The following is a 26,355-nucleotide window of genomic DNA, read 5'->3' as shown; positions in this document are numbered from 1 at the left end:
AATTTTTCTTGAGATAAACAAGACAGCTCCATCTATTTCGTTTACATTTAGAGTGTGAGGTGCGCTTTCGATGTTCTTTTTTATTCTCTATGCTTATTTCTTGCTTCGATACTTTTCGAGTTCGACTTTTTTCAATTCGAGCTTTTTCTGCTTTGCATTTTTTTAGAAAGGATTTAGAGTGTGAGGTGCGCTTTCTATGTTCTTTTTTATTCTCTATGCTTATTTCTTGCTTCGATACTTTTCGAGTTCGACTTTTTTCAATTCGAGCTTTTTCTGCTTTGCATTTTTTTAGAAAGGATTTAGAGTGTGAGGTGCGCTTTCTATGTTCTTTTTTATTCTCTATGCTTATTTCTTGCTTCGATACTTTTCGAGTTCGACTTTTTTCAATTCGAGCTTTTTCTGCTTTGCATTTTTTTAGAAAGGATTTAGAGTGTGAGGCGCGCTTTCTATGTTCTTTTTTATTCTCTATGCTTATTTCTTGCTTCGATACTTTTCGAGTTCGACTTTTTTCAATTCGAGCTTTTTCTGCTTTGCATTTTTTTAGAAAGGAAAAGGATAAAATACGTATTTTACCTCCCACCACAATAAAATGCATTGTGTTTAAAATTTTTGAGGTAATATACGTAAAAAAACCCATGTAATTTACGTGACGTATATTACGTGTGCAACCCTGATTCCAATATGGCTAAAATTATTTTAAACCAGACTAATACCTGAAAGACTACCAAATCTCACCTTAATCGTCAAGTCATTTTTCAGTAATGTGCAAACACGTCAAATTTTTTACAATACTTCTATAAAAAAGCTGAAAAAGACAGAAAAAAGACGAGAGAAAACGAGAATGTGTAGCATTCTCGACACTCGAGACGAGACAATAATGTGTAATATTTTCGAAACACGAGACGATAATTTGCCCTACAATAACGAGACAAGACGAGACAGTTGAAATTATCGCCTCGTCTCGTATCGCGGCAACACTTTGTCCGCGAGCGAACAGAATTGACATTTTTTTTCAATTAAAAATCAAGAAGTCTTCTTGTTAAAAATATTTCTTAACCGGAAAAGTAGAATACGCCATTTTGGAATTATGAGAATTGAAATTAGCCCGCGCATATTCAATTCTTGTTTCTGTTTTCTCGTTCCAGTAACTTCCGCTATAATCACTCTGCGCGCTTCTATCATCATTTTTTGTCGCGATGACCGGCAAAATGGATGATATAATATTCCGCTTACCAGATCCTGTTTTAGAACTGATATTTTCATTTTTAAATCTTCCATCATTAAGAAATTGTTCTTTGGTGTGTAAAAATTGGTGTAGAATACTTTGTGATGAAAATAATGACGTTTGGCGATTGCATTGTATCCGTGAATTGGGTCAGGAAGTACTTAGTTCGGGTTTACTGTCATCTGTACCAACATATAAATCAAAATTACGAGCCTTTCGTCATGCCTGGAATCCAAATGATTGCTCAAGGAATATTTTCATCAAATCAAATGGTTTTACATTGCACAGGTGGGAAAATGTAAATTCTACTTTTGCGAATAAGCCAAATATCATTTTGCTGAAGGAAATCATTTTTCTATTAAAGTTTATCAATTGTCTTCAATTGAGTTAACAAGTAGAATAAGTGTCATTAGAATATTAGTTGATTTTCGAATAAAATGTTTATTTCTTTGAATTTCGTATAATTTATGAGTTTTTGACGTTTGGGGTTATGTTGACATGTATTGATTACTTTGGTTTTTATACATATAATTTTCTATTTTAATTAAAGGTTTATTATCATTAAGAAAAAAATTCATTAAAAGCAGGTTACTTTCTCTAGGAAAGTCATATGTTTAGTTTATTTAATAATATAATTATCAATATTTTAAAATGATTTTGGCACAAATTTTCTCTCTCTAATTTATTAAGAAACTCATTTCTCATTTTCTAGAAAATTTCTAATTGCCTTCATTTTAACTTTACGTTAAATAGAATCGTATCATTGAAATATTAAAGTAAATTTGCAGTTAGAATGTTAGATTATAATTTTATAACATTTACAAAAAGTAAACATTTTGACATTTGAGGTTATGTTACCACGTATTGATTATTTTCGTTTTTTCTGCTACATTTTTCAAGTATAAATATATCATAAATATTTTCAAAAAATTACTGACAGCAATAAAAAATAAAATCATAAATTAGAAATTTTGAAACTTTATAAATGATTTTTTAATAAAATTATAATTATTTTAATAAAATTTGAGAAATAGATCAATAAATTTTATTCATTTTGAACGTAATAAATATTTTATTGTTTGTTTTTATTATAGTAAATGAGAATAGTACTTTTTTATAAATATTTGAAAAATAAGTATCTTTGTGTCCTTAACGAAGAAACACTGGAATTCTCTTTCAGTATTTCTTTAAATTAATATTTTTTTTCTTTGTTGAAAATATTTGAAGTTTTCTCGAAAACGATTACTTTATTATTTATACCGAGAAAATTAAGACTTTTTTCGATTTACATTAAAAACTTGGGACTTTTTTCCACTTTTCTTCCAAATATTGCAACAAAATACCACATTTTTTAGTATAAAATGCAACTTATTTCGATTTTTATAGTGCGAAAAATACCTAGAAACAAATCTTTCAAAAATTGTTTTTAAATCTTTTTTTAAGACAATTAAATTTTTCAAATATGTCGATAATAAAAATCTTTTTGAATAATTGAAATTTTGTAAAATTTAATTGAAAATAATTAATTTTTTTCAAGTATTTTGTTACAATTTTTGAAAATCAACTTTTGAAGAATTTTAATTTCAAATTTTCAAAATAATTGAATTATTCAAAATTTGATTAATGAAAAATCTTTAAATGTAAACTTAAAAATGAAACCTAATGAAAATTAACTTCTAATTTTTTAAAATTCAATATTTTAATTATTTTTAATTACATATTTCCGAAAATTTAAATACATACAAAAAATAATATTTTAGAATTATTTTTAACATTTTGGAGAAAAAACCATGATCAAAATTTTTAATTAAAATTCATCAAAAAATTAATTAAGTTTTTTAATTATACTAAAGTTCTTTTAAAAATTCAATTAATTAAAACTTTACTTTTTTAGACTTGCAAAGGCCTCAGATATTATTATATAAAAAATTGTGACTTTTTCGACATTTCTTCCAAATTTTGCGACAAAGTACCATATTTTTAGTATAAAATGCAACTTACATATTTCGATTTTTATAGTGTGAAAAGCATAACTATAGACAAATCTTTGAAAATTTATTTTTAAATAATTTTTCAAATTAAATTTTTGAAATATACAATTAAAATAGTTTAGTTTTGAAAAAAGTAATTCTCTGAATTATTTCGTTCTAATTTTTTAAAATTCAATTATTTTCAATATTTTCAATATTTTCGAAAATTTAAATACATACACAAAATAATAACATTAAAATTTTTTAGAATTATTTTTAACATTTTGGAGAAAATAGACATATTTAAAATTTTTAATTAAAATTTTTTAAAAAATTATTTTTTTTTTAATTATACAAAAATTCTTCAATTATTTTCGAAAAATTACATTACAATATTTACAAAAAACTAATTCTTAGAATTGTTTTATCATAATTTTTTAAGATTCAATTACCTTCAAACAAAGTAAATTAAAAATTTTTTAAATTTACTATTTTAGAATTTTTGAGAAATCATTTATAAAATGATTAAAATTCTTTAAAAATTTGATTATTTTTTAAAAACTTAATTATTTTTAAAAGATTTTATTAAATTTCAATTATTTTTTAAAGATTTTACTAAATTTTAATTATTGGGTAAATTATTTTTTAAAACATTTTACCAAATTTCAATTTTTGGACATTTTTTAATTGCATGTTGTAATTGTAAAACTATTGTCTTTTAAAAATTATTTAGAAATATTTTTAAAAAGTTCATTATACGAATTTCTTTATTAAATTTTTTGAAAATATTCTACCTTAATATCTGTAAAAAGAAAAATGGTCTGGACAGTTTCAATTATTATAAAAAATTGAATTTTTGTATTTAAATAATTGAATTCTCGAAAAACTTTCGGAAAATTATTAAAAATGAATATAGATAAAGATGAAGTTTAGTTATGATACTGAAGTCCGCAACGTTTTTAAAAACGAAAACGAAAAAATAAAGGGACGGTTTTTTTATTTTTGATTCTAAATCATGTTAATTTTTAATAATTGTATCTTAAGCAACAATTAATTTCTTAAAAATTAAGAAACATGAAAATTAGAGATGAATTTAACTTGGAAAAGAATTCTTTTTTGATTTTTCGTTTTTAAAAACGTTGCAGACTTCAGCTTCATGTTTAGTTAAAAATTGTAGAAGATAATTGAATTTTTGGAAGGGTTATAGTTTCAGTTTTTAGAAATTATTAAATTTCAGAAGTTGAAATTTTTTAAATTTTATTTCCTGTGAAAAATGAAATAAGAAGTATTTAAATATTTATTTAGCAAAATTATACAAGTTTTGATTAGAAATTGAATTTAGAAATTAGTGAAGAATCAGGGAAATACAAAATAAAATTTTTGTGACAACACTAAATTAAATAAACGACTGTTTCGACTTTTTTTTCTATTTTTAATCGACTAAAGCGACTTTTTTTGCTCGTTAAAGTCGATCCGAGGCCTGCTTGCATATTAAAATTTCGGAGAAATCGGTCATATTTATAATTACATGGTTGCCACACAACCTGGAAAACCTGGAAAACCTGGAAATAGCATGGAAATTGAAAAAGAGTATGGACAACCTGGAAATAGCATGGAATTTGAACGAATTTCTGGAATTTTTTTGGGTTAATGAAAGATATTAAGAAAAATTTCATTCAACATGTTATTTTTCTTTAAAAATGTTAACATGCAATTTTCCTTTTCCATGTTATCTTCTCTTTAAATTAATTTAATTTTTTTTTAATTATTGACTAAATTAAATTAATTTAATTTTTCTTTTTAATTATTGACTAAATCTGTGAAAAATAGGATTTTATATCTTTATTAGTATTACGATTGTCAAAATTTTTTGTTACCAGTTGCTTTTTGTTCAAGATTTTGAACAAAGTTTGAAGATGGAAATTATTTAATTTAGACATGACTTCAATGTGCTAATTATGGCTGATTCTTCTGAAAGTGACATTTTTGATATCTCGATTAATTTTATAAAATCTACTCTCTGATAATATTATTAACCATTTTCATAGAAAAAATTTACACTTACTTATCATTAAAAAAATTAAACAATTTTATTTAACTGAATTTATACAATGGCTAAAATAATTTCATCTTTAAAGTCTTTTTAACATGTCTCCAATAGGAGTTCTATACGAAAACTAAATTTTTATGGTTTTTTTAAACTCTTAGAAATTTTTTAAAAATAGTGCCAGAAAATACAATGTTTTTTCTATCATTATGTGCATTTTAAAAATTTTTTGACCTCCGTTTTATATGTGATAAAAATGTTTAAATTTTGTCTTCCGTTTAAGTTAAAATTACTTCACGATGATTAATAATGTTTTTATACATTAAAAATATTCTAAAAAAATGTGAATGCACATTAGAATAAAGTTAATGGTCTGATTGCTTTTATTTTTGATTATTGCTTTTATAAATATTCAAATTTTACATATTGGCCCGAGTAAAATTCAAAGAAGAAAGACTTTATTATTTTCAAATTAATTTTGCGCAACTTAAATTCTTACTATTGAGTATGAAATAAAGTAGTTTCAATAGAAAAAACCATATAATTTTTAAAAAATATATTGAAAAATCGAATATCAAAAGTATCACTTTCAGAAAAATAAACATAAAAATGCAGTTTTGTAAAATACTTGTTTTTTCATCACAAATAATTCCTAAATTTTAACCTGGAATTTTTAATATTTTTAACCTGGAAAACCTGGAAAAAGCCTGGAATTTTGAAATCTAGATTTTGTGGCAACCATGAATTAAAATTTTTCAAAAATTGGATTATTTTGATTTTTTAAAAATTTAATTATTTTAAAAAGACTTTCCCACAATTGTCTGGAAATTTTTCAATTTAAAAAACTATTATCTTTCAAAAATTATTTTGTCAGGGAAATTGATAAACCGAAACTTCTGACCACCCTAAAATGATATTTTTTTAAAATATATTTTGAATTTGTTTTTTTCCCTTTGCAGAAATCCCGTTGCACAAAGTACGGATGCAGGAAGAGGTAAAATAGGTTTTCGGCATGGAAGACACGCATGGGAAGTAATATGGGAAGGTCCTCTGGGAACAGTTGCAGTTATAGGAATTGCAACCAAAGAGGCTTCACTTTTGTGCCACGGTTATGTTTCTCTTCTTGGCTCTGATGAGCATTCATGGGGTTGGAATATCGTCGACAATCATCTCTTACACAATGGAGATGCATTAGGAAATTACCCTTCACTCAATAATGCTCCTAAATATCAGGTAATTAAATTGAACGATTTAAAAACTAAAATGATAATTATGATTTATCTTTTACTTTTTGTGTGTAAATTGATTTTTTGACGTTAAACAACTTTTTTTAATTACAAATTTTAAATCAGGGTTGCCACAGATCAGGGAATTTAGGAAAAAGTTAGGAAAAGTAGAATTGGTCAGGGAAAAGTCAGGGATTTTTATTAAAAGTACTGGAGAAAACTAAATGTTTAGAATTTATAAGAAAATTTTAAATTTTTGTGTCTTTTTGCTTGCCTTATAAACTATTCAAATTTCAAAAATTAAAAAAAAAATCTCGTCAACATTTCAATTATCTTTATAAATAGCTTAACAAAATTCTTCGTCAAAATTCAATTATATATTCAGGAATTTTTATAAAATTCTTTGCAAAGTTCAATTATTTACATAAATCACAATATTCATCAGAAGAATTCAATAAATTTCAAAATTAATAAAATTTAATATTTTCAAAAAATAAAACAACATTTTCAACATTTCAATTATCTTTATAAATGAATAGCAAAATTCTTGGACAAAATTCAATTATTTTCAGGATTTTTAATAAAATTCATTGTAAAATTTAATTACTTTCATCAGGGTGTCTACTAACCGGGAATTCCGGGAAAACCGGGAATTTTATTTGACCGGGAAAAACCGGGAATTAGCCGGGAATTTTATACCGAACCGGGAATTTTTTCACAAAAAATTAAAAAAGTTTTATTATTTTAATTTGTTTTTAAAAAATCAATTTTTATTTCAATTTTTATAGATATTTATACTGTTCTCTAAATTTAAGTTAGTTAAAAATAATTAATTTGATGATAAAAAATCAGTTACCAATTCAAATATATTATGTAAATAAATTTAAAAAAAATTATGGAGTTAATAGAAATATTGTGAAATTCGACTGAAAATATGTAATTAAATTTGTTAAAGAAATTCATTAGAAACTTTTTAACAAATAGAATTTTCAAAGTATTTTAATTTAATAATTGATTAATAATTGAATATTATAAAGAGTAAAATTCTAATGTATTCATGTTTCTTACTCCGAAGATTAATAATTAAAATTTTTATTAGTTATTTTAAAAAAATATACATACTTAAAATTGTTTAATAAAATTAAACTTTCGCAAAATTTTTTTTGTCTAAAAAATAAAATTGTTGTAATTTTTCAATTCTATTGTTTCAAGATAATTGAATTTTTCTAAACAAATCATTGAAATTTTTTTACTTTTTTTGAAAAATAATTGAATTCTTTTAAAGAATTTTATTTAAATTTTTCGAAAATAATCAAGGGAAGTTAGTGACCATAATTATAATTTTATTTTTAAAATTTAAAGTCCCTCTTACAGTTTTAAATCAATTTTTTGCTTCTAAAAATTATACTATTCTATTATTATTTAATAATTATAATTATTAAACTTCTCTTAAATTTTTATCATTTCAAATTTCTGAATGTTCAAATAAATGATATTTATTTATTTCTTGAGCAAATTAAATGTTTATTACATATTAAGTAAAGAATTAATTATTGCTGCTTATTATTTTCAAAAATTTTAATAAAATTCTTCACAAGAATTAAATTATTTTCATAAATAATAGCATTCTTTGGAAGGATTCAATTATTTTTATAAATAGTAAAATTCTTTGCAGAAGTTCAATTATTATCAATGTAATTTTAATAAAATTGAAAAATCCAATTTTCAATTATAATTATAAAGAGACAAGATTATTTTTAAAAACTTGAAAAAATTCTTTGTTTAATTCAAGTATTTTCCAAGTTTTTAATTAAAATTACTGAAAAAAACATTATTTTCAAAAAATTTAATGATTTATTTATGTTTGAAATCAAATTTAAATTTAAATTTGATAAGAAAAAAAACCGGGAAAAAATTAGGATATAGCCGGGAAAAACCGGGAAATAACCGGGAATTTTGTTAAACGAAAATAGTAGACACCCTGTTTCATAAATAATAGTATTCATTACAAGAATTCAATTATTTTCAAAATTTTTAATAAAATTCATGGCTAAAATTCAATTATTTTCAAAAAATAAAAAAAAATTGTCAACATTTCAATTATCTTTATAAATGAATAGCTCTGGTAATTTTGCCAAAACAGCGGGCGTCAAATTGGATAAGTGTTCTCGTATTATCTGTTGATGGAAAAAAAGGAATGAACTGATAGAATGAAAAATGAAAAGAGAATATCACTATCTTATCATACCTGCGCTGGAGGGCATTCTGGATGCTCTTCCGCTGCACGTTTTAAATTAAACTTAAGGGGACATTCCAGTTCAAAATGTCAAAAAAATCGATTTTTTTTTGTTTTTATTTTCGGATTTCTTATAGAGTCAAGAATACGCTCCTAAACTATTATTGCAAAATTCGAAGTAAAACAAAAGTTATACATCCTTATTCTTCGCCATGTCAAAGATGTTTTTGTATGCGGATAAGCAATCGAATGATTTAAATGTTTTCTTATTTGCATTTTTTAAAAAAGACAAACAAAAATGTATTTGGTGTTGCTGATCACAAATTAGATATCAAATTTTCAAAATTCAAAATGGCGGATCCAATATGGCGGAAAAGACAATTTTTTAATTTTAATTTTAGAGCTGTGCAAAATAATTCGAACCGAACTGTTCGAATTTTTTCGCCTAGTTCGAATGTCGAAAATTCGACATTCGAGTTAGCTTAGTTCGGATGTCGGTTTTTCGACATTCGAACTAGCCCAGTTCGAATGTCGAAAAACCGACATTCGAACTATCCCAGTACGGATGTCGAATATTCGACATTCGAGTTACTACAAAATTCGAACCGAATCGAGTTTTGTTCGGATTTGGTACGCTAAAATGTCGAATTCTAAAATTCGACATTTCAATCGCCCAGTTCGAATGTCGAATATTCGACATTCGAACTAGCCCAGTTCGAATGTCGAAAAACCGACATTCGAGTTAGCCTAGTTCGAATGTCGAATATTCGACATTCGAACTAGCCTAGTTCGGATGTCGAATATTCGACATTTCGGCGCCCCAAAACCGAACTAAACTCGGTTCGGTTCGAATTTTGCACAGCTCTATTTAATTTTTTTTTCGTCCACTATATTGCATCCGCCATTTTTAATTTTGAAAAAATGATGTCATATTCGTAATCAGCAACCCCAAACCTCCCCCGTAACGATTTTCAAGCAAATTCAATGATTTTGAAAAAAAAATGTCCGCCATATTGGATCCGCCATTTTGAATTTTAAAAATCTGACAGGCCTCGAACTGAGTACATAAATTAAGGAAAAGTACGTAATTTTGAATTTGGTACCTAAAAGTACGTAATGTTGACAAAAGGTCCGTAAAGTACGTAATTTTGACCATTTCGACTAAAAATCAAAATATGTATACAGATTGTGAATAAACATTTAGTTATGCCTTCTCTATTTTTATTCACATTCACTTTCCGATCAATCAATTTCCGATTGGTCGAAAACAAAAGTCATATTTTGTTAATAAAGGGTTCATACCACTATTCATGCCTCAAAATTTAGCTTTTTTGTAGAATTTTTTTACGATCCATGTAAATTTTATTGATTTAGGTCTTTTATAGTTTAACAAAGACACTCTTTAACTATATAGAAAACGTCGTTTTATTAAAAAAAATATTGTTTAATTATTTAAAATTTAACAATAGAATACACAACATGAAAAAATGTGAATTGAGTTACTTATAATGTAAAAATTTACTGATTCAACTAGTAACTAAATCCGTAAAAAAATTTAATTTTTTGAAGTTGACAAAGTGGTATGAACCCTTAAAGAATTTCAAAAACTTCTTAATTTACAGTTCTTAAGTAAAATTTTATCATAAGAACATATAAAATATTATTTCAATTTTAAGATTTTCTAAACTAATAAAAATATGTTGATTGAAATCCATGTAATTATTTAAACTATATCATTCTATTTTGCGATTTAAAGTTGGCACTTTATATAAAAAATTACAAATTTTGGTACGTAAATTGGTCACTAATTTTTCCTTTTTTGGTACGTAAAGTACGTAATTTTCAATGCCAAAGGCAGTTCGAGGCCTGATCTGATTCCATATTCGTAATTAGCGACCTCAAAAACCCCCGAGTAAAGATTTTCAAGCAAATCTGATGATTTTTTTAAAAAAATTTCGAAACTTATGGACAAATCTTTAAATGCGTTTTTCTCAAAATGTCTTTTCTTGATCTGGTAAGAGTGATATGTCGAGTTCTTCTGAAGCGATTTTAAAAAATCAAACGGCTTTTGATTCAGCGTCATCATGCCTATAAGTGGAACCTCAAAAACTGGAAAATTTCCAACTCCCCTTCTTTTTATAAGAGAAATTCTGAATAAAAACACCTTTTTTTTGCTTATTTTTGGGAAAAAGTACTCTAAAAAAAAGGGGGGGAAGAAAATTCCACTTTTTTGAGGTTCCACACCTAAAGAATTATCTAACGAAGAGAATGTCACTTCGTTTTTGGTTTTATCTGTTTTAGAAAGTTTGGAATCGATCTTACCACCAAAAATGGGCATTTTCGAAAATGGCGTATATCGCCGCCATTTTGAAATAAAAATAAAAAATTTTTACAAATTCTTAAATAAATTATTTATTACATGTAAAAGAAATTTTTTAAATAAATGTCATAGTTATTTTAATAATATATACTAAAAAAGCCTTCTTTTTGCCTGTTTTGAACTGGAATGTCCCCTTAACTTCCTCCGCTTTGACAAGATCTTGATTAGGAGAATGTGTATGCGAGGATACTTTCGGGTCATTGGGACCTTTTAATACGATTAATTCCGTAGCGCTCTGCATCGTTATTGCCCGTGCTTTACATTGGCCTGAACGAACCTTTTGACAATCCCAGTAAAATCTGTTCTGTTTCGCCGGTTTTGATTAAAGTGACCATACGTCCCGGATTCTGCGGGACTGTCCCTGATTTTATCCCTTTGTCCCGCAAAACGTCCCGCATTTGACATAAAATGTCCTGCATATCCCGGAAAATAGTTAAGAATATCCTGCATCTACAGGTTAGCACAGTAACGTATAAGAGTGAGAGAGATAGACTTCGTGATATTTTAAGAAAAATTCAATTGTCAGAAGAATATGTGATTTAATGTTACAAAATAAGCATAATATAAATATGTAAATGCCATAAGACGCGCGCTGTCTCAATTCCCCTCCAATTTACTCCTACAAATTCCCTGTTCCTTTTTTCTTGTGGCAAATGACCTTCTTTTTTTTTTTTTACTAAATGATATAAATAAGAGGACGTCCCGCATTGACACTATTTCCATATGGTCACTTTAGTTTTGATCTTACATAAATAAAGCCATTAATTGTTAATTTCTTCCCGATAATACGTGCTTCTAAATTTTGATCCATTGTGACACAAGAAATTAAATTTTACTTCAACACTTGAAAATTTTGTACGTTTGAAAACAAGGCAATGTTTACACTACAATTTTGACGTTTAAATGGTTAGCAAACAACTGAATAACTCTCTTTTGTTTCTTTCATTGCATATAACTGAATAACTCTCTTTTGTTTCTTTCATTGCATATATACGTACGTTGCCTAAACTTTTATTTTTTCGGGAAAATTAATAAGATTCGGGAATTTATATTCGGGCAAAACCATTCGGGCGAATTACCATTCAGGCGCATATCTATTCAGGCAAATAAATTCGGGCGGGTACTTTCGGGCGAATTACCGTGTACCGAATTTAATTATTAAATAAAAATTTTGATATCATTCAATTATTTTCCAAAAATATAAAAATTTCACAAGAATTCAATTATTTAAAATAGAATTTGCATAATTTTTTTCGAATAAACCAATTGTTTGAAACTTTTTTTTATAAAATTCCTCGCAATAATTCAATTATTTTTATAAATAATAAATCTCATTGCTGAATTTTAATTATTTTTAATACAATTTTAATCGAATTCTTAGAAAAATGTATATTATATTCTTAAAAATGTTATTAAAATTCGTCGAAAGAATTCAATTATTTAAAAATTTGTTGAAAAATTATGTATTAAGAATTAAATTTTAAGAAACATTCAATTATTCAATTTTGTTTGTACATATTTAAATAAATTGAATCCTCGTAGAATTTTATAATGAGACTTGATTTAAAAATTAATTTTAGTTAGAGTTTTAGATAATTATTGAATTTTGGAGAAGTTACTAATAATTGCAATTTTTATAGAAATAATTGAATTTTGTAAAAGTTCCGAATAAAAATCTTTGAAAATTTCAATTTTTCATACTTTTAATTAAAAATTCTATGGAACTAATTTTTTCCAAAGACCTTAATCGAAATTTTTTTCAAATTATTTCAAATTTTTATTTTCTAATGTACATTTAATTGAAGAATTTGCGAATAATCGGAATTTCGTAAAATTAAATTGTAAACAAATCTGGAAAATTCTCAAAGAACTTTTTCAAAAATTATTAAAAATAATTGATTTAAAGAAGAATTTTAGTTAAAAATTCTTGAAAATAATAATTGAATTTAAATGATGAAAATAATTTTAAAGAAGTTTTAGAAACAATAGTCTTATATTTTAATATAAATTATTTTAATATTTTAATATAAATTATTAAATAAAACATGAAGGAAGCGATCACTTCGAGTCGAAGACTCGAAGTGATCGATATCTTCATGGAAAATACTGTTAATGGAACCCTGTTAATATCCCTGTTATTAATGGAACCTGTTAATGGAAAATAGCCTAATTTACACATAAAATGTAAAAGATAAGTTATATTTTAAATTAAATCTATTTTCATTTACAGATTGGAGAAAGAATTAGAGTAATTTTAGATTGCGAGGATAATACACTTTCCTTTGAGAGAAATTATGAATTTTTAGGCGTAGCGTTTAGAGGTAATAATTACATTTTATTATTTTAGAAAATAACTTTACTATTTTATATAATAAATAATTTAATTGAGTTCCTTAAACGATTTTAGGACTTCCGGACAAGAAATTATATCCGTCGATCTCGGCCGTTTATGGAAATACAGAAGTTTCAATGGTATATTTAGGTCCCCCTTTAGATGGGTAACATTTTCAATTTGTTTAATTCCAATTTTTCTTTTCTTTTTTTTAATTTAAAGTAATTTTCCTTTCTTTTTAACTACAAAAATGACAAGATTCCAAAGAGTCACTTAAAATAAATCCACAAGTGATTGACTTTGTAAATAGACTGAGAAAAATTTAGATAATTATTTTTCTTTTTTTTATATATTTATATATATATGAAAAAACTTGAAGAGAATTTATTATTATTTCTCTTTTATTGCCTGCAATTGCACTGGCAGAACTAGTCATTTAAAAGTAATCTGCTAAATTGCAATTTGCATTCAATATAAATATTCCAATTAAAATTTTTGATATTTATTTAGTATCAAATACATTCCAAAAATAGGGTATTATTATTCGTGAATTTTACGTCAATATTACGAAATAATAATTTAATGAAAGTTAAAGATAATAAATAATTAAAAGATAGAGTAAGAAAATTAATTCTTACTCTGAATATTATGACGAAGTTGAAGTCCACAACGTTTGTCAACGAAAAAAATTTATTTAATGCATTCAAGTATTATTTTTAATTTAATATTTAATTGCAAAATAATTATTATCAAAATATAAACATCAATCTTTTATTTCGAAATATTTTTGTGACAATATTGCAGCGTCATTTTTAATTAATTTACTGAGTTTAAAATTTTTTTTCGTTGATCAACGTTGTGGACTTCAACATGGTTATTATGTGTAATAAGATTAATTTCAAAGCAATGAGATTTTACCTCCTGGTTTTTCATTATTTAAAATTAAGTTCTTCCTTATGATCTTTTTAAGATTATTTTTTTGTGTCAAACCACATCAAAGTATAATCTTCATTTATTCATTAATAATTGTATATTACAATATTTTTTTAAATGAGATATTACTTATTAAAAAAAATTAATATGTCGACAATTTTCAAAACATTAATGTACGTTTTAATGTAAATACGTTCTTCGGGTAATAATTCTATTCCTCGCATGTAGATTTTATCAATTTAATTTTTCTAAAACTTTTGTACAGAACAATATGTACATAGTGATATTTCTAAAAAAAAAAATAAAGCTTGTTTCATAAAATAGAATTTTTCCTTTTAAATCCTTCACATTTTTCTTAAAATTACTAATTTTACGAAAACAAGAATAACAAAAAATATAAAAATCAACAATTTAAAAAATGCAATTATTAAATAATTATTACTTAAAAAATTTCAATAATTCAAATTTTGAAATAAATATAAGTTAAGCTAGCACATGCAACGTCCTATTCAATTTATTATTATTATGCAAATTACATTATTATTATTTTTATATTTTCAAAAATTTTAATATAATTCTTCAGAAGAATTCAATTATTTCCATAAATAATAACATTCTTCGGAAGAATTCAGTTATTTTTAAAAATAATAAAATTTTTTGCAAAAAATCAATTATTTTCATCAAAATTATAATAAATCCTTCGAAACAATTCAATTATTTTTAGGGTTCCGTACACCATAGGTGTACTGACGGAACCCTTATGAAATCACTCGTGTGTCCGTCCCAGCCACGCAAAATGGGCTGTCCCCCCCCCCCTTAACTTCTACAAATCTCAACCTAGTGAGCTGAAATTCGGTAGGGATCTTCAGTTTTAAGTGCAGATTACAGGAAAAATATAGCGAACCCGATTGACAAACATATTTGCGAACTAGGAGGAAAATAAATTCAATTTTATCGAAAAAGTTGCAAAAAATGACCCTGCCCCCCCCCCCCTTAACTTTTACAAATCTCAACCTTATGAGCTGAAATTCGGTAGGGATCTTCAGTTTTAAGTGCAGATTGCAGGAAAAATATAACGAACCTGATTGGTGAAGATATTTGGGAACTAGGAGGGAAAGAAATTGAATTTTTTTGAAAAAATTGCAAAAAATGACCCTGTCCCCCCCCCTTAACTTTTACAAATCTCAACCTGGTGAGTTGAAATTCGGCAGGGATCTTCAGTTTTAAGTGCAGATTACAGGAAAAATATAGCGAACCTGATTGGCGGAGTTATTTGCGAAATTGAAGGGCAAGAATTTGAATTTTTCGAAAAAATTACACTGTCCCTACTTTAACTTTTATAAATTTAAACCTGGTGAGTTAAGATTCAGCTTGTATATTCTTTTTCAAGTGCAAATTATAGAAAAAATAAAGAGAATGTGATTGGCGAAGATAAGTACTATAAAAGAAAAAATAAAAAGATTTATTAATAAAATAAAATAATAAAAATATTTATTCGAAATTTAAAAAAATATATTACTATTTTTTTTTTTTATTTTTTTCAAATTTTGTAAGAATTTTTGAAATAATTTTTTTATAAACAATGAGTTTTATTTTGGTGTACGGAACCCTCGATCTTAATGCGAGTGAAACTCGCACTTGTCCGATTCTTAAAATAGTAAAATCTTTGAAAAAATTCAATTATTTTCAAAACAATTTTAATAAACTTCAAAAATCAAATTATTCATTATAATTATCAAAAACGATTAATTTAAAAAGTTAAAAAAAATTCTTTATTAATTCAAATATTTTCAAAAATTTTCAATTAAAATTATTCAAAAAACTACATTATTTAAAAAAAAACACAAAGAAATTCATCAAAAGGATTTAATTATTTACAAAAAGTCTAATAACATTATTTAAAAAAGTTGAATTTTCTATAAATCATTTTAATAAAATTTTAACAGTAAAATTATTAATTACAATTATTAAGAAAATCGATTATAATCAATGAATTAAAGAAATTTTTTGAAAGAATTCAATTATTGTCAAAACCTTTAATAGAATCTAAACTTGGAAAGAATTTTTCTATCTTTTAATAAAATTCCTTGAATGAATTAAATTATTTTAAGAAATTGTTATAAAAGTCTAAGAAGAATTTAATTATTTTCTAAAAATTTTAATAAAATTCAATAATTAAATATTTAATTTCAATTATTAAGAATCTCGATTATTTTAAAAACTTTAAAGAAATAGTTTATAAAATTCAATGAAGTACTTTCAAAATTTTCAATTAAAATTATTAAAGAAACTCTATTATTTTTAAAAAAATCAAAGAAATTCTTCAAAAGAATTTAATTAGGATTTTTTAAAATTTTAATAAAATTTTTCGCGAGAATTCAATTATTTTCATAAATAATAAAATTCTGCGAAGAAAAATTCAATTATTCTCAAATTTTTTGATAAAATTCGTTTCAAGAATTCAATGATTTTTAATACATGAACAATTCCATGTCAAATGATCGACGATTTTTCGACTTTGTTAGCAGTTTTTTTGAAACTTTTTTTCCTTGTAGCTATATAAGGATAAGGTATGATAAAGTGAAGACGATTTTGAAAATTTTGAAAAAATTTTCCGGTTGTTTTCAATATTTTTTCAAAATTTTTCTTTTTAATTTCTCAGTATAAATAGTACTTTTTAAATAAATTTTTTAGAAAAAAAAAATTTCATTATAATTATTAAAAATTTTTCAAAAAAAAAAATTTTCATTATAATTATTAAAAATTTTTCAAAAAAAAAAAATTTTTTTTTTATTTTTTGAAAAGCACAATTGCTCACATTGATTAAAAATTTAGTTTAGTTCATTGCTTTTATTAAATGAAAAAACGAAAATTTAAAGGTGTGAAAAAATGGAATTTTTTTTAATACTTCGTATTTATTTTCCCTTTTATTCGTTCTACCATTATATGATTTAATGATTACGATTAATAACAATTCGAAACAGTTAAAATAATTTCACGGTGTAATATACATATACGTATATATATAATTTATATATAATAAATACTTAAAAACTAAAATACATTTTTTTTGTCGATTAAAATCTGAGAATTCATAATAATTTCAATAAGCGAAATAATATCACATAAATGTGTTTTTTGTCGAAACAAATAAAAAACAGAATTTTTATAAAGAAAAAAACACCAAAAGATAAATACATAATGCATGACATTATATGTATATTAATTATATATATAAACGCTGTATATATATAAATATAATACGTATACATAAAGAGAGAGATAGTAAGAGAGACAGAGAGAGCGAGTGTGAAATATTACCACAAATTGATTACTCTTGACACTTTTTTTCTTGTATGGAAGATTACTTTATATTACTAACTCTTAAGTTAGAAATTGGCAAGATAAATCAATATAAATGTGGAGAAAATTAATAATAATAAAAAAAAATTGCAATGTAAAATAATTTTTTTTCTTTTACTAACAAACATAGAATATGCAATTATTAGAATTATACTAAACATCACTTATCGTTGTTCCCTGAAATTTTTTGCTCTAAATATTTATAAATTTTTCTGACGAGAAAATAATCCATTTATGGGCTTTTTTTTATACACGTATTATATATAACTAGGAGTTTACTTTGAAAAAATAATGCTTTTCAAGGTACATTTTGTTCTGTTTCCAGAAAATTAATTTCTCGGAAAGATGATATTTTTGTTAAATATTAATTGCATTTATCTAAATTTTTAATCTTAGAATCTATAAGATTTTTATAATTCATTTTAAAAAAGGTTCTTTGTGTATACTGGCTTTTTGTTTTTTTACATCAATTTTCAATTATTTACATAACAATGTTGACTAGCTAAAATATTAAACGAAACAAATAAAACATAGATTTTTTTCTGTAAATGCTGTAGAAAGTAAAGAGATATTCACTCTTTCTTCCACAAGTCTAAGATATATTTAAAAAAATATTTTTTTTTTAATCGCAATGAACTAGCGAATTCTATACGTGATTAAAGATTTTAAAAATCACAGAAGATTGAAAATTGATAAATATTGATGAGTTAATTTTTTCATATATGTAGATAAATTCCATTTGTGAGTTTGAAAAATTAATCATTATGAGTGCGTCCATTAATGTCGCCATCACTTAATAATTGAGATTCACTTTTCGTAGAATCGTCTTCTTTTCGTGATATTGGGTAATCGAGTGATGGTTTCACTTTTGTCACTGGGAATTTGGTTAGAAAAAAGTTTGCTAGCAGGCAAAATACCTTCCCAAGAACAGGGCACAATAGGGCTTGATGTGTTGTCGCCCAGAGACGATAATATTGCCCTTCAAATGGATCCAAGACTGCGGGACACAGCATGTGATTTAAATTTACTTGCACTGGCTGAAAGAAACATTTTTATTATTAATTCACATTAAAATTTCATTGAAAAAGGACGAAAAATTCGTAAATTTTACGATATTATTTGGAGAATTTTAGAGAAATTACAAATGATTGCAAAAATTCAATTATTTTCAAAAGTAATAAAATTCTTCGCAAAAATGCAATTATGATAAAAAATGTTAAAAAATTCTCATCAAATTTTCAATTATCTTTATAAATAATAAAATTCTTCTCCACAATTTAATTATTTTCAAAAATTTCAATAAAATTCTTTGTAAAAATTCAATTATTTTCAAAGTTTTCCTCAATTCAATGATTTTTAATATCTACTATTTTAATAAAATTTTCCAAAAGAATTCAATTATTTAAAAAAAATTTAATAAAATTCTACGCAAACATTTAATTATTTTCATAAACTAATGAAAATTTCACAGGAATTCAATTTAGAAATTTTTTATAAATTTCTTCGCAATAATTGAATTATTTTTATAAATAATAAAATTTTTACAGGCATTCTATTATTTTTGTACATAATAAAATCTTTTTTGGAAACTCAATTATTTTCATAAATAATAAAACTCATTGGAGAATTTCAATTATTTTTAATAAAATTTTAATCGAATTCCTCGAAAAATGTAATAATAATTGATAAAAAATTCAATTATTCAATAAATTATTTATTTTTATATTTAAATAATTGTATTCTAGTAGAATTTTCTACTTAATAAAAATTTATTTAAAAATGAATTTAAGTTAAAAACAAATGAATTTGAAAATTCTCAAAAAACTTTTTAAAAAATTATTAAAAATAATGGATTTATAGAAAAATTTTAGTTAAAAACATTTTTTAAAAAAATTTAATTTCGAAAAAGTTACAAATTATTGCAAAAATTCAATTGTTTTCAAAAGTAATAAAATCCTTCGCAGAAATTTAATTTTTTTCTGCGAAAAGATTACCGGAACACAACGATTATTAATATAAATTTAATATTTATATAATTAAATTCATTTATAAAAGAAAAGCTTTCCTTCTGCGAGTTTTAAATAAATATTAATAACAATATTAACAAAATAAGTAAACATTACCAGAGCAGCTGGTTGTAAAATCCAAAAGTGATAAACGAGATTCAGACCATAACTAAATATTGGCCAACTCATGTCAGTGAGAGATTCAACATTATAAACTCCTAAAATTAAAATCGAAATAAAATTAGAAAACTGTATGTACCTAGTAAAATTAAAAATATTTTTATTACATTACTTTCTACTAAAATGAATTTAGTTCATTATAATTATATACTTATATATGTTTAACTTCTTGCTATATTCAAACAATTAAATTATATTTTAATGTTTGTGATTTATTTTATAATTTTTTACTTTATATTTAAAAATGTTAAATATATATAATTAGTTAATTTAAAATTTGAACAAAATTATATTTGAATTTAAACTTTGTTAATATATTTTATAATTTTTTAGTTTCATATTTAAAATTTTTAAATATATTAATTTTTAGTTTAATTAAATTTAATAATAAAATAAAAATGTTTGTGAATTGAATAATTATTTAATTTTGATTATTAAATTTACCTCCTAGCCTTAATAAATAATAAGGAATCACAATCATTAATCCATGTTGGATGTAATAACACGCTTTATCAGCAAATATCTGAAAGAAAAGATTGTTAAGAAAATAAGTATTTAAAATTACTATTATTATTTTTACAATAATAATATTAACAGAAAAGAGTCAAACACATCATTAATTTAAATAATAATAGTTACAGGCCTCGATTCGACTTTAAGGCGTAAAAAATAAAAAATAATAAATAAATAAATTAATAAATAATAAATAATAATAATAAATAAATAAATAATAATAATAATAATAATAATAATAATAATAATATTAATAATTAATAAATTTCGCCGATTCTTAACCGATTAAAAATACAAGAGTCGAAAAAGTCGTCTATTTGATTACATTTTTTGGAAAATTGTAATTAGAAATTTTAAACATGATTGTTTTCTCTAAAATGTTAAAAATAATTCTAAAAAATTTTAATATTATTTTTTGTATATGTATTCAATTATTTTCTTTCAATTAAATTTTACAAAATTTCAATTATTCAAAAATTCTTTTAGTTATAGGTATATTTTAAAAATTGAATTATCTTAAAAAATTATTCAAAAATTTTTGAAAGATTTGTCGAAAGTCGCATTCTTTAAAAAAAGTCGAAAAAGATGTAATATCCGAGGCCTGTAGTAATAATAATAAATTTTTAAAAACTCACATATCGGGAATCAGTCTCTGGGAATAAGAAAGCTAATAACGGTCCATTGAGATAATAAATTTGTACCCTAAATACAGCTGTTACCATTGGACTTGGTGGTGCTGCTAATAAATATATCTGTAAAAATTATTTCTAACATAATTTAAGTAATAATATTAAAAATATATATAATTTTATTTCTCACATATAATTTAATTTATTTTTATTAAGTAAAACTCTTTTTCGTCTCGGAAAGAAAATATTAAATATAAATTTATAAAAAATAAACAGTAATATCAGGCTTCGCACTCATCTACCAAATAAAACCTACTATTTACTACTTTTTTCCACTACTTTAAATTCGCTAATACTGGAAATCAAAAAACTATGTATTCTCAAAATTTATAATTAAATTCTTTAAAACGATTCAATTATCTTCAAAAAATATTCGAAATTCAATTATTTTCCATATATCTAGTATTTTCATAAAATTTCGCAAAAGAATTCAATTTTTTAAAAAAATATAAAATTTATCCAAAATTCCATTATTTTCATAAATAATAAAATTTCCACAGGAATTCAATTAATTTAGAATAGCATTTTCAAAAAAATTTCGAAAAAATCAATTATTTAACAAAATTTTTATACAAAATTAGATTTTAATAAAATTCTTCCCAAGAATTCAATTATTTTGATAAATAACAAAATTATTCCCGAAAATTCAATTATTTTGGGCATTTTAATAAAAATCTTTGCAAAATTCAATTATTTTCATAAATAACAATATTCATCACAAGAATTTAATTATTTTTAAAAGTAATAAATTTCTTCTTGGAAATCCAATTATTTAAAAAAATTCCAGGGCTCGAACCAGTAAAAGTATTTAAAAATACGGACTTTACGGACCAATTACTGACAAAAATATAATTAGTCCGAGTCAAATAAGAGAACATTTTACTTAAAACTATAAATTAAATTTTTTATGTTTTATAATTAAAGATGACCAAGTAATAATATTGCTCTTAATATTCAATTATTATCTAAAATTTTAACTGAAATTCATTTTTAAATCAATTTTTACTAGAAAATTTTACTAGAATTCAATTATTTAAATACAAAAATTAATAATTTATTGAATAATTGAATGTTTCTTAAAATTCAATTTTCATAAAGAATTTTATCAACAGATTCTTAAATAATTGAATTCTTTAGACGAATTTTAGTGAAATTTTTAATAAGAATTACACTTTTTAAGAAATTTGATTAAAATTGTATTAAAAATAATTGAAATTCTGCGATGAGTTTTATTATTTGTGTAAATAATTGAATCCCTAAGAAGGAATTTATTATTTTCGAAAAATATTTAATTTTTGCGAAGAATGTTATTACTCTTGAAAATAATTGAATTTCTGCAAGGGGCCATTCAAGTATTACGTAAGCATATTTTTCAGGTTTTTAGACCCCCCCCCTCCCCCATGTAAGATTTTTTATATGCATTAGCGCCATTTTTTCTAATGGAAATAAGCAATAGCTAGACCCCCCCTCCCCCTTAAATGCTTACGTAATACTTGAATGGTCCCCAATAATTTGTAACTTTTCCAGAATTGTTAGTTAAAATTTACGAAAATAATTGAATTCCTGTAAAAATTTTACTATTGCTTCCTCATAGAGGAAGGGTTGTATTAGCAAAATTTTCGATTGTGATTTTTTGACATATTTATAAACTTTTTTTCATTATACCTAATTTTTTTAGTACTTTATGCACGAATGGGTATTGGCTGTATAAATGTTATAAATAAATAAAATAACATTTTTATGTAATTTGATCTCAGAAGTCCAAAAAGCGGATTTTAAAAAATTGTCCCGGTGTGTGTGTGTGTGTACTAACATTACATTTGCCTCAATATCTCAGAACGAGAAACAGCTAAAGGCCTTAATTTTTTTTTTAATTGTAGGTCTCCCCGGGGGACATAAAATGAGAGTATTTTCAGCCCGATTCATAAAGTTTAACTATATTTTTTTGGCATTTTTCATTTTGTAAAAAAACGTTTTTTGGCCATAACTTAAAAAAAAACGTTAGGACACCAATAAATGTTTTCCTTTAGTTTTGTACAGTTTTTTCAGACGCATCTTTTAAGCCTTCATTGAACATTTTTCGTCTATATTAGCCAGAGATATTAAAGTTTTAAAAATCTAAATTTTTCGAAAATAACACTTTTTTGAAAATTTTGTTGAAAAATATAAAAGTAACTTTAAAAGTATCATTACCAACTTGTAGAGCATTAAAAAACGCTTCGATTAACATATTCTTGAACCTGATTCGGTCAGAAATTATCAAATTATTGGTATTTGAAAGATAAAAAAAATTTTGGAAAATATCATTTTTTCAACATTCTTGTTTATTAACTTATGTGTAATTATTAAACTATTATAACTATCTTATAGAATATATAAAAACATATTTTTTGGTTCAAGATTTAATGATTCTTAACTCTTTTATAAAAATTAATTCTTATATTTCAATTATTATTATTTCTATGTATGAGGAAGCAAAGTGTTCATGAAATGAACACCAAAATTATAAAAATTTACAACTTGGCAGCTGTTTTTTTGAAAATAATTTAATAATTGCGAAGAAATTTATAAAAAAATATGTAAATAATTTAATTCCTGTGAAATTTTTATTATTTTATGAAAATAATTAAATGTTTGCGAAGAATTTTATTAATTTTTTTTTTTAAATTGAATTCTTTTGGAAAATTTTTAATACAATAGTAGATATTGAAAATCATTGAATTTTTGAAAATAATTGAAATTTTACAAAGAATTTTATTAAAATTTTAGAAAAAAATCGAATTTTTATAAAGAATTTAATTATTTCTAATGGTACCTAATTGAAATTTTTACGAGAATTTAAAAAAAATTTTGTACCTAATTGAATTTCTGTGAAGAATTTTATTACTTTTGAAAATAATTGAATTTCTGCAATTATTTGTAATTTCTCTAAAATTCTCCATATTATATCGTACAATTTACGAACTTTTCGTCTTTTCTCAATCAAATTACGGACTTTACGTACCTTTTTGCAAAAAAACTGACTTTTACGGACAAATTTACGGGCCTTTAGGGAATTTACGGACCTAGTTCAATTATTATTATTATTCAATTATTATTTTATTCAATTATTTAATTCAATTATTAAAAAATTTTAATAAAATCCATCATAGACATTCAATTATTGTCAAATTTTTAATAGAATTCTTTGTAAAATTTAATTATTTTTAAAAACTTTTCGCAATTCAATGATTTTAAATATTTACTATTTTTATAAAATTTTCAAACAGAATGCAATTATTTAAAAAATTTGTTGTAAAAATCTTTTGTAAGAATTCAATTCTTTTCATGAATAATAAAAATTTTTTATAGGAATTCAATTATTTAAATTAGAATTTGCTTAAATTTATTCGAAAGATATGAATTATTTCAAAATTTTTATAAAATTCTTCGCCAGAATTAAATTATATAAATATGTATTTAAATTCTTTCATGAATAATAGAATTCGTTGCAGGAATTCAATTTATTGACAGGATAAGAAAAAAGTAAATATTTTTGATGAAAATTAGGAAAAAGTCAGGAAAACAAAATATAGAATGGAATTTTTATCAGTTTTGTGAAGTGTCTAAAACGAGTTTTTTTTTGTCAAGTTTAATTTTTCGATAGTTACTTTTTTTACTACTTTGTTTAGTTTGAATTCTACTTTTTGCTACTTTTTTTTAAATTAATTATCGAGTGCGAAGTCTGTAATATATGTAAAAAGAAAATACAAAAAAAAATTAGAATTTAAAAGAAAGAAGTAAATGTTTCTCTTACCTGAACTAATGTGTGCATATGACAAGGATTCATAAAATAAATAAATGTTCGACTAGTCAATTTAAATCCTATTTCCATTCCCAATACAAGGGACATTAAAACCAATAAAACATGTTTACCAGTTCTATCTTGATTAACATAAGGTACACGTTTTGGCAATTTCATTCGTTTCAAGCCCCACGATAGGCAAAATAATATAAATAACGATACAAAAAATGTTTCAATTATTTTTCGTTTCGTACTTAAATAATAAGCGCATTCTGGCCCTTGATTGCGTGGTATTGAACTGTTTACACCTTCGTATGTCCATTGGAACATATCTGCAACTTTGTTTTACTTTTTAAATACTGCACTATATTTCCAAAAAATCAATTCTAATTAAACAATCAAACATTTCTTTCACATTTTATATTTACATTAAACTCAAATTTAAAATTATTTTTCAATAAATAATAAATTAATACTTACTTCACTGTGCTTTTTTTTGTATAAAAAATATTCTCCGACAATTATTTTATAAAACGATGTTTCTAATGAAATAGAATCAATGTTTATTATTTTAATGCGACACCAATAATCTGCACTCTGGAATAATGTTTCTTGTATAATCTTATCCGTATATTGGATAAAAAATTACTATCATAGATAAATCAGGTTTCATAGAAAAAAAAATTTGTGTAAAATGTATAATAAAAGTTACGTAATGAATTTATAAATAAATTTATGGAATATGCACAAAAAAGAATTAATGAAATAAATAAAATAAAAATACAAAAAATTCCTCACATTTTTGCATGTGCATATATATATATATACGTGTAGAAAAAAAGAAGACAATTGTCAATAATATTGACAGTTTCATGAAAAATATAGGTTATAATAAAAAGAAAGTGAAAAATAAATAAAATTTACCTTATGCGAAAAAAAATTGTTTCTCATAAAAAATAATCCTTTTAAGTCAACTTTATTTTTTCTACGTCATTCGGAAAATTTGTTGAACTCTAGAATTCTTGATTTACTTTTTCAATACAATCACAAATCGTTCGATTAAAACAGCCAAGTAGTTCGTCTAGCTGACACTTGTTAGTTTTTCTTGTGCGCTTGTGTTTTCCAGGAGTGTGAAAAGAAATTCAAGAACCAGGGGGAAAAAATAAAAGAATTTAATAGTTTTCGAAAAATTTAATAAAGAAAGTTTGTTTATTTCTTAAATTTCCTTTATTTTTTCTTTACACTTTTTTATTATGCTTTTTAGAAACATTTAAAAAAGTACATAATATTTCCAAAGTCTAATTTTTATAAATAAAAAACAAAAATACAATAAAGATTCGTATTCTTTGATTATTGAGTCATTGACTCATTGATGAATTTTTAAAATCAAGACTCAAGTTATCTATCTATCTATATATAATAAAGAATATGAAATATTTTCTATCTTGACTTGCGCTATACGCTTTCATTT

At 23.6% G+C, this 26,355-nt stretch overlaps 2 protein-coding genes across 3 annotated transcripts; one reads left to right on the top strand and one right to left on the bottom strand.

Annotated features, from left to right (window-relative positions):
- Nucleotides 1–1,155: 1,155 nt before the first annotated feature.
- LOC122503390 (F-box/SPRY domain-containing protein 1) lies at nt 1,156–14,092 on the top strand. The gene is made up of 4 exons (XM_043613902.1): nt 1,156–1,513; nt 6,202–6,475; nt 13,315–13,405; nt 13,492–14,092. Exons 1-4 carry the CDS (start codon nt 1,197–1,199, stop codon nt 13,584–13,586), a joined length of 777 nt encoding a protein of 258 aa, XP_043469837.1. The 5' UTR covers nt 1,156–1,196; the 3' UTR covers nt 13,587–14,092.
- Nucleotides 14,093–17,599: 3,507 nt separating this feature from the next.
- On the bottom strand, nt 17,600–25,984 carry LOC122503388 (transmembrane protein 164). Of its 2 annotated transcripts, none has more exons than XM_043613900.1 (7): nt 25,809–25,984; nt 25,365–25,481; nt 24,897–25,248; nt 21,047–21,163; nt 20,343–20,421; nt 19,836–19,936; nt 17,600–18,749 (listed from the first exon to the last, which is right to left on the bottom strand). In XM_043613900.1, the coding sequence occupies exons 3-7, from the start codon at nt 25,212–25,214 to the stop codon at nt 18,468–18,470; spliced, it is 897 nt and encodes a 298-aa protein (XP_043469835.1). In that variant the 5' UTR covers nt 25,215–25,248; nt 25,365–25,481; nt 25,809–25,984; the 3' UTR covers nt 17,600–18,467. The 2 variants fall into 2 exon arrangements, with proteins under 2 accessions (XP_043469835.1, XP_043469834.1); XM_043613899.1 differs by having other exon boundaries at nt 24,897–25,222.
- Nucleotides 25,985–26,355: the final 371 nt, after the last annotated feature.

Source organism: Leptopilina heterotoma, unplaced genomic scaffold (genome assembly GCF_015476425.1).
Source record: "Leptopilina heterotoma isolate Lh14 unplaced genomic scaffold, ASM1547642v1 Lhet_26, whole genome shotgun sequence".
In the NCBI taxonomy this organism is placed as follows: Eukaryota; Metazoa; Arthropoda; class Insecta; order Hymenoptera; family Figitidae; genus Leptopilina; species Leptopilina heterotoma.
Note: the sequence above shows the minus strand (reverse complement) of the source record. Positions and strands in the feature narration are given on the sequence as shown.

What these genes read in the sequence shown, in the direction of transcription:
- LOC122503390 (XM_043613902.1), top strand. Translation starts at nt 1,197, where the DNA reads ATGACCGGCAAAATGGATGATATAATATTCCGCTTACCAGATCCTGTT. An exon ending in AATGGTTTTACATTGCACAG is followed by an intron (nt 1,514 to 6,201) that starts GTGGGAAAATGT and finishes TTCCCTTTGCAG; the next exon opens with AAATCCCGTTGCACAAAGTA. An exon ending in ATAATGCTCCTAAATATCAG is followed by an intron (nt 6,476 to 13,314) that starts GTAATTAAATTG and finishes TTTCATTTACAG; the next exon opens with ATTGGAGAAAGAATTAGAGT.
- LOC122503388 (XM_043613900.1), bottom strand. Translation starts at nt 25,214, where the DNA reads ATGTTCCAATGGACATACGAAGGTGTAAACAGTTCAATACCACGCAAT. An exon ending in TTATTTATTAAGGCTAGGAG is followed by an intron (nt 19,937 to 20,342) that starts GTAAATTTAATA and finishes TTTTAATTTTAG; the next exon opens with GAGTTTATAATGTTGAATCT. An exon ending in TTTTACAACCAGCTGCTCTG is followed by an intron (nt 18,750 to 19,835) that starts GTAATGTTTACT and finishes TGTTTCTTTCAG; the next exon opens with CCAGTGCAAGTAAATTTAAA.